General features: G+C 45.8%; 1 protein-coding gene across 1 annotated transcript in view; it reads right to left on the reverse strand.

Annotated features, from left to right (window-relative positions):
* Window positions 1–2,287: 2,287 nt before the first annotated feature.
* The window catches only part of LOC118921892 (uncharacterized), a 57,902-nt gene continuing 43,695 nt past the window's right edge, over window positions 2,288–16,494 (reverse strand). The window contains exons 4-5 of the mRNA XM_057492046.1: window positions 4,665–4,746; window positions 2,288–4,541 (exon numbers count right to left, since the gene is read on the reverse strand). Of these exons, the coding sequence (XP_057348029.1) occupies window positions 4,357–4,541; window positions 4,665–4,746 (267 nt within the window). The 3' untranslated portion in view covers window positions 2,288–4,356. The remainder of the gene's footprint in view (window positions 4,542–4,664; window positions 4,747–16,494) is intronic.

Raw genomic sequence — 16,494 nt, forward strand, 5'->3', positions numbered from 1 at the left:
TGTATGCAGTTACTGTGAGGGAGTTATGTGGACTGTGAGGTCAGCGGAGGCTTCCCCAAAGAAGCCACCATGAGCTGGGATCTAAAGGATGAACAGGCATCAGTTGGTAGTAGGAGCAGGAAGAATATTCCAGGCAAATGGAAGAGCACAATCAAAGGCCCTGTGGCCCAAGGAAGAATGATGGGCATGATGGCAGCAAAAAAGGTCATCGCGTTGGAGCTGAGTGAGTGGTGGGAACGTAGCATGAAATTCCAGTACGATGCAGACAGAGGTCATACCTTGCCTTGTGGGACTGCCCAGGGGACTTATGCCAGAGCTTTATCTCTAACATTTCACATAACAACTGGGTCTTTTCCATCTGGATATCCTCTTGCCCAGATAATTTGGCCCCTGGGTCAGTGTTGGTTCTAATCAATGTGACCATCTAGTTGACCATCCATTGGACTGGTAAATGGAACACGGGAATCATTGAAGGGTTTTCAGCCTTGGCACTGGAGGAGAGGGTCATGACATCATTATATGTTTTCAAAGATGCACTCAGCCATAATGTAAGAGGCCAGAGTGGGTTGGGGGAGAGAGATGAGGAGTCCACTGGATGGTGCCAACCAGTAAGTCTCATCAACTAGGACCAATGTTTGAATCAAGGGTCAGATTATTCAGTTCTTGCCTGAAGCGTCAGGTGCACTGGTGGGCTTTGCAAGGGTCTGAGCAACCTGTACCATTTCAAACAGAGAGATCAACTTGTCCTCATTTGCCCAGGGCTTCAGTATGAAAAGTCCCAAATCAGGGGGAACTCCTCCACCCCAGACAAAGCGGGATGGCTGGTCATCCTAATTTCAGGATGACTGTTGTCCATCAGGGCACCCCTGTATCTTGCTCAGTTTAGCATATTTCATTAGAATGAACGAAGCAACCCTAATGAACTAACCTTGAAAATTTGCCTTTGTTGTGTCTTCTAGCATTTGTTAAACTACGTTTTCTGTGTAATGACTGGGGTGAGTAGTCTTACGATCATGGGGAGCAAGCAAGACGCTTAATCTACAAACAATGGGCTCTTCTGTAAACTGGAAATAGGAGGTCTGGATTAGTTTTGAGTAATATGTATATCATGCTTTTAAAGGAATCCTATGTAGTTAAGTATTAGATCACAATAAAAATGCACTTTTATTTAAAAACAAATACTTGCCAAAGCCTTGTGATTACATGCTCGAGCTGGGTTCAAGTCCTGCCTCTAAGTCCTGGCACCCTCCAAGCCTCACGCTGTCCCCAGCACCATGCAGGAGCTCAATACTCAGCAACTGCTTTGCACTGAGGGACAGACAGCACAGTGGTTAAATCTCTGGCATTTGGAATCTGGGAAGGTGGGTCTGAATCACAGCCTGTCCAGTCATGTGCTGGGTGATGCTGGACAGGTCACATCATCTCCCTGACACTATTTCCTCACATGTAGAGTTGTGGGAATTTACATCGCAGGGTCCTGTGGTGGTTTAAGGAGGTAACCAATGAAAAGGGCCTGGCCCACGTGGAGCGCTCAACAAGCTATACATAACGGAGTTAACACTGTCCCCTTAATGTCACAGAGCCCAGGGAACACTCAGGCCCCCCTTCACCTTCTGGAACACAAGGGGCATTCATCAGATCGCCTCTCTCCTGGTCCACACTAGGACCTGGGGATCAGAAACAGTTGTTTTTGGTGGGTGGAGAGCAGCATCTAGTGGAAGGGAAGCAAAAGTGACGGAGTGTCCCAAGGACGTTTCGAAGAGGAGGTTCTGAAGGCTGAGAAGCCAGGAAGGTGACCCACATGTGCTGGTGTCCCCAGCGGGGCAGGTCAGATGAGGTCAGGACCCCCTCACACCCAGGCCCTGAGTGCTAGTGCGGGAGCCCTTCCCCTCCACCCGGGGCCTCCGTGGGTGCTGGTCTCCCAGTCCTGTGGGCTCAGAGGCCCATCTTCGGTGCTCTGCTCATTGTGCCCCGTGTCCAGCTAAGGGCCCTGCCTCCACTGCCCTCAGGGCACCAGGGCAGGAGAGGGTCTGTCCCAGGGCACTGCCAAGGCGGCTTCTGCAACTTCTGGCCGCACATCAGCAGTGGGCCAGGTCCCTCTGACCCCAGGTCCTTGGGTTTCTGGCTCTGCTGGGCTCTGTTCCACGGGGACAGTCCCCACACTGTCCCCTTCCCCTTCCCCACCCTCCCACCTTCCCGCATGCCTGTGCCCACTACCCTCCGCCCTCCTCCTTCTGCCAAAAGAACTCAGAGCAAAGCAGTGCTGTCCCGTCCTTGTCCGCAGAGGATGTTCCAGCGGGACCACCTCCCAGGGTGGTGAGGCTGAAGGGGAGACGTTGTGGGAAGCCTGGAGCACAGGCGGGGCACACAGTGAGCGCCCCAAAGTAGCAGCCGAGATTGCATCTCCATCATTGTCACCGACAGCAGAAGCAAAAAACCCATTTTTCTGAGAAGAGCATTTGCCTGTTCATGGAAATTCCTTTGTTGTATTTATCATTTCCAGTCAATTTTAAAGGCATGAAAGTTGAAATATTGGTGTCAGGTATGAGTTATGTTCATATGGCTTTATTAAAATACACACAAGCAAATATAATTCTTTGTCTGTGGAAAATATTTTTCAATCTGTCAAGTATAAATTTTACTAATAAAGTAATTCCAAAGGACCCAGGAGCAGGGTAGTCACATGTATTGAGTACCCACTCTTCCCAAGTACTCGCCATCAAGTACTCGCCGTGACCATCACTTCTGAATCATTATCACAACCCTATAATTCAGGGATCACGTGTCTCACTTAGGCGACAGAGGCTGAGAGAGATGAAGTTACCTGCCCAGGGGCACACAGCTAGTGAGAAGGTCATCATCTAAACTGGGGTCTGAGTTCAGATTGCCACAAACCTCCATGCTGCCTCCCTCTCTCAAAAATACAAAGCTAAATAAAAACAATTCACCACTAGCCTCGGGGAACATTTGTTCAGCCAACCAGTATTAAAGGAAATCATCTTACCAGTCCAGCTGTAAACATCCTGAGCCCTCCCTCAGCACCCCCACCTCCAGCTTCTACTTTGCCTTGAGAGCAGCTCTTACTTGGGGCTCCCTGCCAGGCTCCAGTGGGGGCCAGGCTCTGCCCTGATCACACAGCCGGCCCCAGGCTCTGCCTCCCACCCCCCAGGTCTGTGCCACCTCTGGGTGTGGAGGACAGCAGATGCCATCCTCTCCCCCAGGCAGGAGCGAAACCCCCCTCCCCCAGACTAACCTGCAGACAGAGGGACAGGCTGCAACACCAGTGTGACCTGGAGACCGAGAAAAGGAGCATCAGCCAGCCCAGGAGGCACTGAGCTGGGACCTGGGAGAGGTCCGGACCCAGGGCAGCCTCTCTCTGTGCATGTCTTTTCCTGTTTTGCTCTCTTTCTCTCTTCCTTCCATTGCTCCCTCTCCCTCACCCTCTTGCTCTCTCCACCTGCAGCCTCTCCAATCTCTGCTTCTCTCTGCTGCCCCATCTTTCCCAGCCACCCTCCCATATCCAGGTTGGAAGGTGTCACCTCTTAGCCTCTGCGTTGACACCTTGGTCCACCTGTCCTGCACAGTCAGGCTGGTACCCATAACCCCAAGTCTTCCCAGGAGAAAATCAAGAGTGGGCCCAGCGGAGGTCAGGGGTCCACCTAGTGTGTTGGCCAAGCCCCAACACGGCTGCCTGGTTTGAAGGCCACGGCCCACAGTACAGGAATTCACTCCTGCCCCCGTACGGGGGCCGCCCAGCACCCTCTCCCCACCACCCACCACGTTCCAACAAGCTCTGAGACCCATGCGGATGAAGGCAGTTCAGGTCCAAGTTTTGCCCAGGCCTCAGAGCCTGGTTGGGGCCCAGCTCCTGGACTTTCTCCAGCAACGTACCAGCTTGGTGACCTGGGACAGGTGGTCAGCCTCCAGCATGCCTCAGCTCCCCATCTGCAAAACAGGTGGGACGACAATACCTGCTTTGCAGTCTTTGGGAGGATTCAGTACAGATGAAGGTGGAGGAAGAACTTAGCACAGTGCCCGTCACAACTAGGCCGTGTGTATGTGTTCATCATTATTACCACCACCATCATCACCATCAGTGTGACAAGAGAGGGGACAGTCCCTCGGAGAGGCCAGTCCCTGCCCTCAGAGCCACACCTGTGGTTGAACCAGTTGGGTTTATTACTCAATGAGCGAAGGAGAGCACGAACCGTGGGGAACCGCAGGCATCAGAATGGGGGGCATTCGGCTCTATTACAGGGGTGGGGCTTGGGTGGGTGGGTGTCAGCTGTGGTTTACTAGCGGCTGGATGGTGTCAGAAAGAGGGGACAGTTCTACAATCAGCCATCTCATTACACCTTATCTAGTGGGGGTGAGGACAGAGTTGTCACTGGTCAAGAAGCAGCAGCCGCACATACCCCCTGCCAAGAAATGGGGATGTGTGGCTTTTTGTAAGGTGCATGAAGACCTTACCTCTATCTCCCATTTTACCATGGCCTCAGAGTGACCTGTCCGACGTTGATGTTCTGTGAGATCGTTCATGTCTGACAAGAGAACAACATGGCACGTCTGTTGGCCTCAGACCCATTTCTGGAAGTCAGAGGCTGCTTTTCATTCTCAGGCCCCCTCCTTTATACACATTCATCCAGCAAACACTTCAGGAGTACCTCCAGGGGGCTGGGCCCTGCAGCTGGCTTGAATGCTGCACAAGACAGACAGATGGGTCCCCTGCTCCTGGGGGCTCCCGGCCTAGGGGGAAGCAGGAACAGGAGTGAGCAGGAGCTGCTGCGGGAGGGCCAGGAAGGGTTCTCTCAAGAAGGGACACCCATGGTGTGGGCAGGCATTAGCCAGTGACAAGGAGGGGTTTGCAGATAGAAGCTGCAGAGTTGGGTCCCATAGACTATGTTAACACTTTCATAGCATATGTTTTATAAAAAGCATGCACACACACACACACACACACACACACACACACACAAAGATAAAAGAAACAAGGCAAGCATTCAATAATTTCTAGTATAAGCAATGCTATGCCATGTAGGTCATAAAAACTATGATGTAGGTGTACACAAAAAATACAGTTTCCTACTGCATCCTGCACCCTTCAACATTCTCCTGCCCCCATTAGGAATTCTCTGGAGCAAGGCGAAACATGGCAAACTTGAATAATTTTAGTTCTTGTAGTTTTTTTAACCTCATTAGGGACCTATTAAAACTATCAATTTCAAACAAAACAGAAATAAGACCCATGTCTTGCCAATGGGTTTTGGCCCCCAGCAAGTTCGCTATGGATTCAGTGTGACCAAAGAAAATTACAGCAAAACATTCTTGAGGTGAATGGGTTATACCCAACTTTATTTCCAGGTGGCAGGTCAGTCACTAGAATCCCATTCACTCAGAGAGAGTCTGCAGGCAGCAAACCAGTCTCTGCCTCTAGGCCCCTCTGCCCGCACAGCCGTCCTCTGGGCCTCTCTGCACAGTCATCCCGCACAGCTGTCCTCTGGGCCTCTCTGCACAGTTGTCCCACACAGCCGTCCTCTGGGTCTCTGTCCTCAGCACTGCCACCACTCCAGCCTCTGCTCTGCTCTCCTGCAGCCTTGCAGCCCTGCCACTGTATCACGCCCAGAGCACTGGGACGAGCTCGTTTTATAGAGTCAACAGCCATGTATTCCCCACAGGTGTGCAGTGAGCTAGTCAACCAGGGCCAGGAGAGAATCCTGGCCACAGGAACTCTCATTTTATCCACAACTCATAAACACAAAGGACAGACTGGTGGTCACCATTGCTGGGGGAGAGATGGGTGAGAGAGGTGAAGAGGATAAAGAGGTGCAAGCATCCAGTTACATACTAAGTCAGTCACGGGGATGCAAGTGCAGCATAGGGAATTTTTCCTGCCACCTGGAAATAAAGTTGGGAATAACCCTTTCACCTCAAGAATGTTTTGCTGTCATTTTCTTTGGTCACACTGAATCCATAGCGAACTTGCCCGGGGCTGAAACCTACTGGCAAGACAATTACCCCAAAGAAATTCTACATGCCTCTAAACTCTGCTCCAATTCCAGTCATTCTGGTAATAAATGTAATAAAAAGCATAGTGCAAGAAGGGGTGCTTATTAGAACATGGCTTGTGACAGTGAACACTCAGAAACAACCCATGTCTAGCAAGAGGGATGTCTAAGAGGATTCTAACATGCCTTTCCAAAGAATACTGTCCTCGCCTTACAGCAAATGGGTTTGCATGTGCATTCTGAATGAGAAAGATGTCTGAGGTGTACTGTTCAGATTAATACAAGTTGGGGACCCATGGTGCCATTTTGGGGATACAGTTTTTGCAATGGAAAAAATCGTGTATCGAAAAAGAGCAGGAGGAAATGCCCTATGGGGTCAGCTATTACTCCAGATGTGGGGAGGACTTTCAGTTCTTGTTTTATATTTTAGAGATGGGATTAGCTGAGAGGTTGAACCTTATTTTCTGGGTGTGTATGTATGTATTTTGGTATTTTGTTAACTAAAAGAAAGTTTAGTTTTCCCACTCGCGGCTGAAGCTGTGTGACCCTGCAGAGGCATGGATTGGGTGCGTTTCCCCCTCCTACATTCAGGCCAGAAACTGGGGTGCCTCCGCTGCCCCTGCCTGTGCTGCACCCCACATCTGGCCCTGGGCTCACTCAACCCAGGCTTGGGATGGCTTTTAGCTCCTACCCACTCCAACAGCCTACCTCTGGGCCTTTGCACATACTATTCCCACACTGTTCCTACCTGCCCTTCCTTTTCACGCATCACCTCACCTGAGGGACACTCTGTGTACCCCATACCATCCTGCACCATGCATGTGTCCAGTCCAGTCACCTCCACATTGCCATCACCAAACTGGGAAACAGGCACAGAGCAGTGAGGTCAGGAGCTGTGGTCACAAAGAGTCCTCCCAGCACCTCCCTTCCTACTGGCAGCCAAGGCTGTTGTCAGCGGGTGGTGGGGTCAGGCCCGAAGGCGCAAGTGGGCGCGTGCCGGGGGTTGAGGCCGCGGGTCTTCCCGGGTGCCCTCTCCCCACGGGGCCCACACGCCCTGGAGAACCCCCACGACACCCCGGGTTGAGGGATGTGGAGCCAGGTTTGACTCCCCCAGACCCGGACACACGGGAACTTCCACCCAGGGGAGAAGGTAATGCGGGCTCAACTGGCTCGTCCTGACCCCTCCTGTACGGGAACTTGTGTCGAGAACCCCTGGGAGGCCCATGCATTGCTGGCCAGCAGCCCCGAGGTCACCTGCCCTGCTCAATGTGGCAGCAAAAGGCTCCATGATGGAAGGGGGGCATCACCCAACACATCTCAGCTAGGCCCCAGGTTGAATCAGCAGGGGCATGTCAGGAGGCCGCCCAGCCCAGCAGGTCCGGGGAGAGGAAACCCCAGGGAAAAATACCCCTAAAAACCGAAATCTGTCAGAGGGAGAAATAATGTTTAAAACCTGTTCATTGCTTACAAACTGCAGTCCAGCGCTGTCTCTCTCCCTTACTTAGGGAGAAGCAAGCCAGCCAGCAGGTCCCTCCTCTTAACCTCCCAGGTTCAGACACGCCCTCAGTGGCCTAGGTAATTACCCATTGATGGGGAGATGAACTTCTCTCCACCCCTGAAGATATGCAAATGCACTAAAGCCGCGCGAGATGTTCTGGAAATCTTACAATTTTAACCACAACCCCCATACAAGAGCAGGACAGGGGACTACAGTGTTGTGCTCACGCAAGGTTCAGCAAGCCCTGGAGGGGCCGGTAGGCCCTGGCGCTTCACTCCGGCTCTCCTCTCGGCTGTCCCCCAGGCCCTGGCTCTCTGGTCCCCTGAGCCCAGCACCGTGGCCTCCCAGAACTACAAGAGGCATGGAAGGGGCCTTGGGCCCGAGGCCCTGGTCCCAGCCACAGTGGACACAGCCAAGAAAGGCCCCACCTTCCTTTTCTCAGAGCGGAGCAGCTTTGGCGAGCAGCTCCTACCAATCTGCTGTTTCCAGTTTGAGCCCCAGGGGACACGTGATGATCTGTGTGAAAATGTGTACAGCACAGCCCTCAAGGAGGCCAAGGGTGGCGGCGGTCACACTGCACCTGAGGCGGCAGCCTGGCCATTGGCCCGGGCACTCTCCCGTCCTCTCTGAAAGGCTGAAAGAGGCCAGGGGCACATGGCCAGTGCACACATGTGCATGCAAGCAAACACAGACACACACATGCACATACCATCGTGCAGAGTCGCAGGTAGGTACCCTGTCTGTGTCTCTGGCTGGGTTAGTGTCCACACCACTGTCAAACCTGTCCCATGGAATCCAGAGCCATTCTGTGTATATAAGCTGTGCTCAAAAATAAAACTGTATCACTTGTCTGGAACCAGTGGTCAGCTAGCAGTCATCCTAACTTTGGTTTCTGTGTCTTTCTTGTACCTCTCTCTGTGTTTTTCTTGAATCTCCCATCCACCCCTCTCAGCTTCAGCTGGATTATTGCAGAGATGGCCTCTGCAACCATGCACACATTTAATCCTACAGTTTGGGGGCTATTCAAAATATATCATTTAGAAAAGCATAAGTTTTTCACTTAGCCTCAAAGAAATGCAGTTGTGAAAAATAGTGATTTTCCCCCCTTCACTATTTAGTGAAGTCACCTTTTCACACACACAATGACCAAGAAATTGCTCAGTAAATTCACAAAGATTAAGAGATCTAAGCACATAGTCTTGGCTCACAGAGAGAAAAAGTAGGTAGGATACATATATGATGAGAGAAAAACATGTATTTTGATGAATACATGCTTAGAAAGATGTAACGTTCTAAACTGAATTTCAATTAATGCTCTTTATTTCATCTGGAACTGACTTTAAATCATTCTAGAAATGTTTAGTGACTCAGGATGCTAGAAATGGGAAGGGATGGTATTTCACAGAAAAAATGGGACCCCATTTTATTCTCAAAATGCTTTGTCTTTCCCACTTACCGCCGAAAGTTTGGTTATTCACTGAATCTGGGGGGCTGGTCATTTCCCCTTATGTAATGTGTTTAAGAAATGGAGAATAATGTGTGAGACTAGGGTTCAGTTCTTGAAACAAAACTTTCTTTTAAGTGCCACACTTGTCCACTGAATACACACTTGTCTTGACAGAGGTAGTGGGACCTGAGGTGGGTGAGGCTGCATCCACTCTCAGGCTTCTATGACGCGCTGTGGCCACGGTAACGTGGTGATGCCCACCTTGGGTTCTGTTTCATCGGCCACACTGTGAGCTGAGTAGTTCACTCTGGTGAGAGGTGAGAAACTCTCAGCTTCATACCTAGAGCCTTTTGAGATGGGAAACCTCAATTGTTGTACAGGTATGTTCACAAAGATGTTCTCAGAATACTGTTGCTACTAATGGACTTGTTAGCTTTTTCTCAAAGTACTTTTCTCGTCTTTTTAAAATTTCCTTTCTTTAATTTGTCTTACCGAGTTCACTGGAAACCTCCACTGTTGTTGTGAAGGTATGTTCATAAAGATCTTCTCAGGATGCTGTTGCTACTAATGGACTTGTTAGCTTTTTCTCAAAATATTTTTCTCATCTTTTAAAAATTTCCTTTCTCTAACTTGTCATACAGAGTTACAAATATGTTGTATAGTTTTGTTTATTCCTCAATTTCTATTTTTGGTTATTCTACCAGGTTGGTTGCCTTATCTTTTCTCCATTTAGAAAAACATACCATTTCCTCTTATACTCTGCACCTCTCACTTCCCAGCTCTGGGGAAAATATGGCAGTTTTTTTTGCCCCACCAATTAAAATTAACTTCAGAAATTTAGAAGGGTTGAGATGAGTACAGAGGCATTTCCCACAAGGAAGGGAATCTATCACCATCACAAACCTTCCCTGTGCTCCTGACACTGAATGTGTGTTGAGGTCAGCACACTGTCGGTCCTGTTACTCCTGTTCATATATAGTTGACCCCTGCACAATGCAGGGCTGGGGGCACTGACCCCCACACACTGCACCTGAAATTTGAATACCTTTTTTTTTTAAATTGAAGTATACTTGATATACAATCTGATAATAGTTTCAAATGTACTACACAGTGGTTCATATTATTAAATTCTGACCCCAACTAGTTCAGTTACTACCTCTCAATATAGAAAGACGTGAGAGAATCATTGGCTATATTCTCCATACTGTGTTACCAGTCCCACGAACTTCTCGTATTATGATTGAGAACTTTTGTGCCCCTTTGTCCCCATCCTGCTCACCACCCACTAATCCCAACCCCTCTCCCAAGGTAACCACCAGTCACTGCTATTTTGTTCACTTTGTTTTGTCTTTAGATTCCACAAACAAGTGAAATCATACGGTACTTGTCTTCTGTGCCTGGATTATTTGACTTAGCATAGTACCCTCTAGGCCTATCCATTTTGTCACAGGCTTTCTTTCTTTCTATGGCTGAGTAATATTCCATTGTGTATATGTACCACCTCTTCTTTATCCATGTATTTATTGATGGACACTTTGGTTGCTTCCATGTCTTGGCTATTATAAATAATGCAGCAGTAAACATAGGGGTGCATTTACCTTTACAAATCAGGGATTTAATTATCCTCAGGTAAATTTCTAGAAGTGGAATTACTGGGTTGTGTATTTCTATTTCAATTGTTTGAGGAACCTCCACCCTGCTTTCCATAGGGGCTGCGCCGATTTATATTACAAGAGTGTAGGAGGGTTCCCATTGCTCCACATCCTTGCCAGCACCTGTTATTTCTTGTCCTTTGGATAATGGCCATTCTGAATAGTGTAAGGTGGTACCGCCTTGTGGTTTTGATTTGCATTTCCTTGGTGATGTGAAGCATCTTTTCATGTGCCTGTTGGCCATCTGTATTTCTTCTCTGGGGAAATGTCTGTTCAGGTCCCCTGCCCACTTTTTAATCAGGTTTTTTTTTCTTTTTGCTGTGGAGTTGTATGAGTTCTTTATATATTTTGGATGTTAAACCCTTATCAGACAAATCATTTATGAATATATCCTCCCATAATGTAGGCTGCCTTTTTGTTGGTGGTGTCCTTTGCTGTACAGAAACTTTTCAGTTTGATGTTGTCCCACCTATCCATTTTTGCTTTCGTTTCTCTTGCATGAGATGTGTCCAGAAGAAATTTGCTTATACTTTTGTTCAAGAGATTTTTGCCTAGGTTGTCTTCTAAGAGATTTATGGTCTCATGTCTTACTTTTAAATATTGTATCCATTTCAAGTTTACTTTTGTGTATGGAATTAGACAGTAATGCAGTTTCATTCTAATTATGTAGCTGCCCAGTTTTCCCAACATGAGTTATTGAAGAAACTGACTTGTCATTGTATATTCATGGCTCCTTTGTCATACCGGACATACAGATGCATGGGTTTATATCTGGGTGATAATTGACTTCCCCCAAATTTAACTACTAATAGCCTATGGTTGATCTGAAGTCTTACTGATAACATAAGTCAATTAGCATATATTTTGTATGTTCAATGTATTACATATTGTATTCTTTCAATAAAGTAAGCTAGAGAAAAGAAAATATTAAGAAAACATTAAGAGAAAATCCGTTTCCTGTACTATAGTGTATTTGTTGAATAACAATCCACTTATAAGTGGACTCCCACAGTTCACACCCATGTTGTTCAAGGGTCAACTGGAAATAGTTTTCCAAAAGAGATCATTAGAATGTGTCTATTTATGGAGTGTAACAATGAAGCAAACTGAAGGAATAAAACAGCAGTGGACTCACAGACTCCAAGAAGGGTCTAGTGGTTACCAAAGGGGGGTGAGGGGAGAGGGGGTGAGGGGAGAGGGAAGGGCCGGGGAGGAGAAGCACATTGAGGGGCACTATGACTGGCACACATGTCATAATGTCACAGGTGACAAGGGGAAGACAGTATAGCACAAAGAAGACAGGTAGTGACTCTGTGGCATCTTACTATGCTTAATGGACAGTGCCTGCACTGGGGTGTGAGGGGGGCTTGATAATATGGGTGAATGTAGTAAGCACAATGTTTTTCATGTGAAACCTTCATAAGAATGTATTTCAATGATACCTTATTAATAAAAAAGGAATGTGAGTGTCTAGGTTTCAATTTACTTTTATGTTGTAGGTATTATCCAAAATTACATTTTACAGAGAAATCAATTATATGCAACCACCCAACTCATTCAGCACCCCACATGTAAGCATGGTGAAAATAGAGTGATTTTTTTCCTCAAAGAATAGCCATTCTCCTAATACCAAAACCAGGCAAAGACCCCACCAAAAAAGAAAACTACAGACCAATATCCCTGATGAACGTAGATGCAAAAATACTCAACAAAATATTAGCAAACCGAATTCAAAAATACATCAAAAGGATCATACACCATGACCAAGTGGGATTCATTCCAGAGATGCAAGGATGGTACAACATTCGAAAGTCCATCAACATCATCCACCACATCAACAAAAAGAAAGACAAAAACCACATGATCATCTCCATAGATGCTGAAAAAGCATTTGACAAAGTTCAACATCCATTCATGTTAAAAACTCTCAGCAAAATGGGAATAGAGGGCAAGTACCTCAACATAATAAAGGCCATCTATGAAAAACCCACAGCCAACATTATATTGAACAGCGAGAAGCTGAAAGCATTTCCTCTGAGATCGGGAACTAGACAGGGATGCCCACTCTCTCCACTGTTATTTAACATAGTACTGGAGGTCCTAGCCACGGCAATCAGACAAAATAAAGAAATACAAGGAATCCAGATTGGTAAAGAAGAAGTTAAACTGTCACTATTTGCAGATGACATGATGCTGTACATAAAAAACCCTAAAGACTCCACCCCAAAACTACTAGAACTGATATCGGAATACAGCAAAGTTGCAGGATACAAAATCAACACACAGAAATCTGTGGCTTTCCTATATACTAACAATGAACCAACAGAGAGAGAAATCAGGAAAACAACTCCATTCACAATTGCATCAAAAAAAATAAAATACCTAGGAATAAACCTAACCAAAGAAGTGAAAGACTTATACTCTGAAAACTACAAATCACTCTTAAGAGAAATTAAAGGGGACACTAACAGATGGAAACTCATCCCATGCTCGTGGCTAGGAAGAATTAATATCGTTAAAATGGCCATCCTGCCCAAAGCAATATACAGATTTGATGCAATCCCTATGAAACTACCAGCAACATTCTTCAATGAACTGGAACAAATAATTCAAAAATTCATATGGAAACACCAAAGACCCCGAATAGCCAAAGCAATCCTGAGAAAGAAGAATAAAGTAGGGGGGATCTCACTCCCCAACTTCAAGCTCTACTATAAAGCCATAGTAATCAAGACAATTTGGTACTGGCACAAGAGCAGAGCCACAGACCAATGGAACAGACTAGAGAATCCAGACATTAACCCAGACTTATATGGTCAATTAATATTTGATAAAGGAGCCATGGACATACAATGGCGAAATGACAGTCTCTTCAACAGGTGGTGCTGGCAAAACTGGACAGCTACATGTAGGAGAATGAAACTGGACCATTGTCTAACCCCATATACAAAAGTAAACTCAAAATGGATCAAAGACCTGAATGTAAGCCATGAAACCATTAAACTCTTGGAAGAAAACATAGGCGAAAACCTCTTAGACATAAACATGAGTGACCTCTTCTTGAACATATCTCCCCGGGCAAGGAAAACAACAGCAAAAATGAGTAAGTGGGACTATATTAAGCTGAAAAGCTTCTGTACAGCAAAAGACACCATCAATAGAACAAGAAGGATCCCTACAGTATGGGAGAATATATTTGAAAATGACACATCCGATAAAGGCTTGACGTCCAGAATATATAAGGAGCTCTCACGCCTCAACAAACAAAAAACAAATAACCCAATTAAAAAATGGGCAGAGGAACTGAACAGACAGTTCTCCAAAAAAGAAATACAGATGGCCAACAGACACATGAAAAGATGCTCCACATCGCTAATTATCAGAGAAATGCAAATTAAAACTACAATGAGGTATCACCTCACACCAGTAAGGATGGCTGCCATCCAAAAGACAAACAACAACAAATGTTGGCGAGGCTGTGGAGAAAGGGGAACCCTCCTACACTGCTGGTGGGAATGTAAGTTAGTTCAACCATTGTGGAAAGCAGTATGGAGGTACATCAAAATGCTCAAAACAGACTTACCATTTGACCCAGGAATTCCACTCCTAGGAATTTACCCTAAGAATGCAGCAATCAAGTTTGAGAAAGACAGATGCACCCCTATGTTTATTGCAGCACTATTTACAATAGCCAAGAATTGGAAGCAACCTAAATGTCCATCAGTAGATGAATGGATAAAGAAGATGTGGTACATATACACAATGGAATACTACTCAGCTATAAGAAAAGGGCAAATCCAATCATTTGCAGCAACATGGATGGAGCTGGAGGGTATTATGCTCAGTGAAACAAGCCAAGCGGAGAAAGAGAAATACCAAATGATCTCACTCATCTGTGGAATATAAGAACAAAGGAAAAACTGAAGGAACAAAACAGCAGCAGAATCACAGAACTCAAGAATAGACTAACAGGTACCAAAGGGAAAGGGACTGGGGAGGATGGGTGGGTAGGGAGGGATAAGGGGGGGAGAAGTAGGGGGGTATTAAGATTAACATGCATGGGGGGTAGGAGAAAAGGGAGGGCTGTACAACACAGAGAAGGCAAGTAGTGATTCTACAACATTTTGCTATGCTGATGGACAGTGACTGTAAAGGGGTTTATAGGGGAGACCTGGTATAGGGGAGAGCCTAGTAAACATAATATTCGTCATGTAAGTGTAGATTAGTGATAGCAAAAAAAAAAAAAAAAAAAAGGGCAGTTCCTGTGTGGTAACCTCCAACGAGTTCTACACAAGGGTATAAAGGGCATATAAAAGTGTAGGCAAAGGGTCTGTTTGTGTTTATACAGAGGATCAAAGCCTAATTGGGCTACCCCGAAAATGAACTAAGATACGATATGAAAAAGAACTTCCAACATCTGCACCCTCTGGAAGACTCATGCAAGAAGATGATCATCAAAAAACCCCAACAAAGATCCACGCACTGCTACAGCTGTAGATGCACTCATCCCACCAGTTCCTGGACCTGCCATGGGAAGGAGGAAGGAGATATCTAAGCTGGCCTGTGCATACAGTAAAACAACAAAATTGGACTGGATCTATACTGTTGGAACTCAACCAAGAATTTGGAGAAGTGCAAATTGTAGCGCTCCAAAGTCTTACAACTACAAACTATTTATTGTTAAAAGAACATATGGCATGTGAACAGTCCCCAGGAATGGGTTGTTTTAATTTGTCTGATTTCTCTCAGACTGTTCAAGTTCATTTGGACAATATCCACCATATCATAGATAAGTTTTCACAAATGCCTAAGGTGCCTAACTGGTTTTCTTGGTTTCACTGCAGATGGCTGGTAATTACAGATATGCTTTGGTTATGTAACTATACTCCTATTATGTTAATGTGTGTGTGCAATTTAAGTAGTAGCTTAAAACCTATACATGCTGAAGTTACTCTACAAGAAGATATATCAAAGAAATAATCAATCTTCCCATGTTTTCTTCCGCCTGCTACTTCTATAGGTTTTCTTCTTCCTTCCTAATTACAACCCTTAAATAGAATTCGTGCCTCATATCAAATTTACCGAGTATCATAATTCTTCCAAGTGGTCAAGATACCTCAAGACAAATGCTGGGCATAGAAGCCACAGGGCATAAATATGCAAAGAAGTAAAAAGCTAACTTTTTCAAACAATAAGGCTTCTCTCTCACTTACCAACTTCACATTTCCCTGTATGGCCCCGGAAGATGACTGGTTAGCCAGACACGGGTAAGATTCCTCAAGGGAGGAACAACCTAAGACAGGCACAGTCGCAGGGGGGCCATCAGGTGAGAAATTGGGGATCAACAGAGGTGAGGCTTAGAACCTCACCCCCCCGTTCTGAGAGAAATCTTCTGCATACGTGGATGTTTTATTGCCCTGGTCTAGCTTGGATTAACACATAGTCTACAGGCACACACCTGATCATCTACATTTGCTCTCTTACAACACTAAACTATGTTTTCTACCTTTATCTTGTATCTACCTACCACTTCAGCATTTTATTAAAAATAATAATAATAAAGAGAGAAATGTGGTATCCACATATAAATCAAGTATAAAAACCAAATCAGTATTCATATTTGAACTGACTGTTTATAGTTCATAATGCATGAGCAAAACCGAAAGTTTCTGTGATGACTGCCCTTGTACTGTTCACTATGTAACTTATTCATTATGTAAGAATTTGTTCTACATGTAAAAACTTGTTTGTTATGCCTCAGAAGATTGGAGACTGACAAAAATTAGGCTTGGGGTGGAATAATGATTGTGCATTGAGCATTGACTCCCCTATACAGAATTTTATTGTCGTTAACAACCATTTGATCAATAAATATGAGAGATGCCCTCACAA

Source organism: Manis pentadactyla, chromosome 14, assembly GCF_030020395.1.
Source record: "Manis pentadactyla isolate mManPen7 chromosome 14, mManPen7.hap1, whole genome shotgun sequence".
Taxonomy (NCBI): domain Eukaryota; kingdom Metazoa; phylum Chordata; class Mammalia; order Pholidota; family Manidae; genus Manis; species Manis pentadactyla.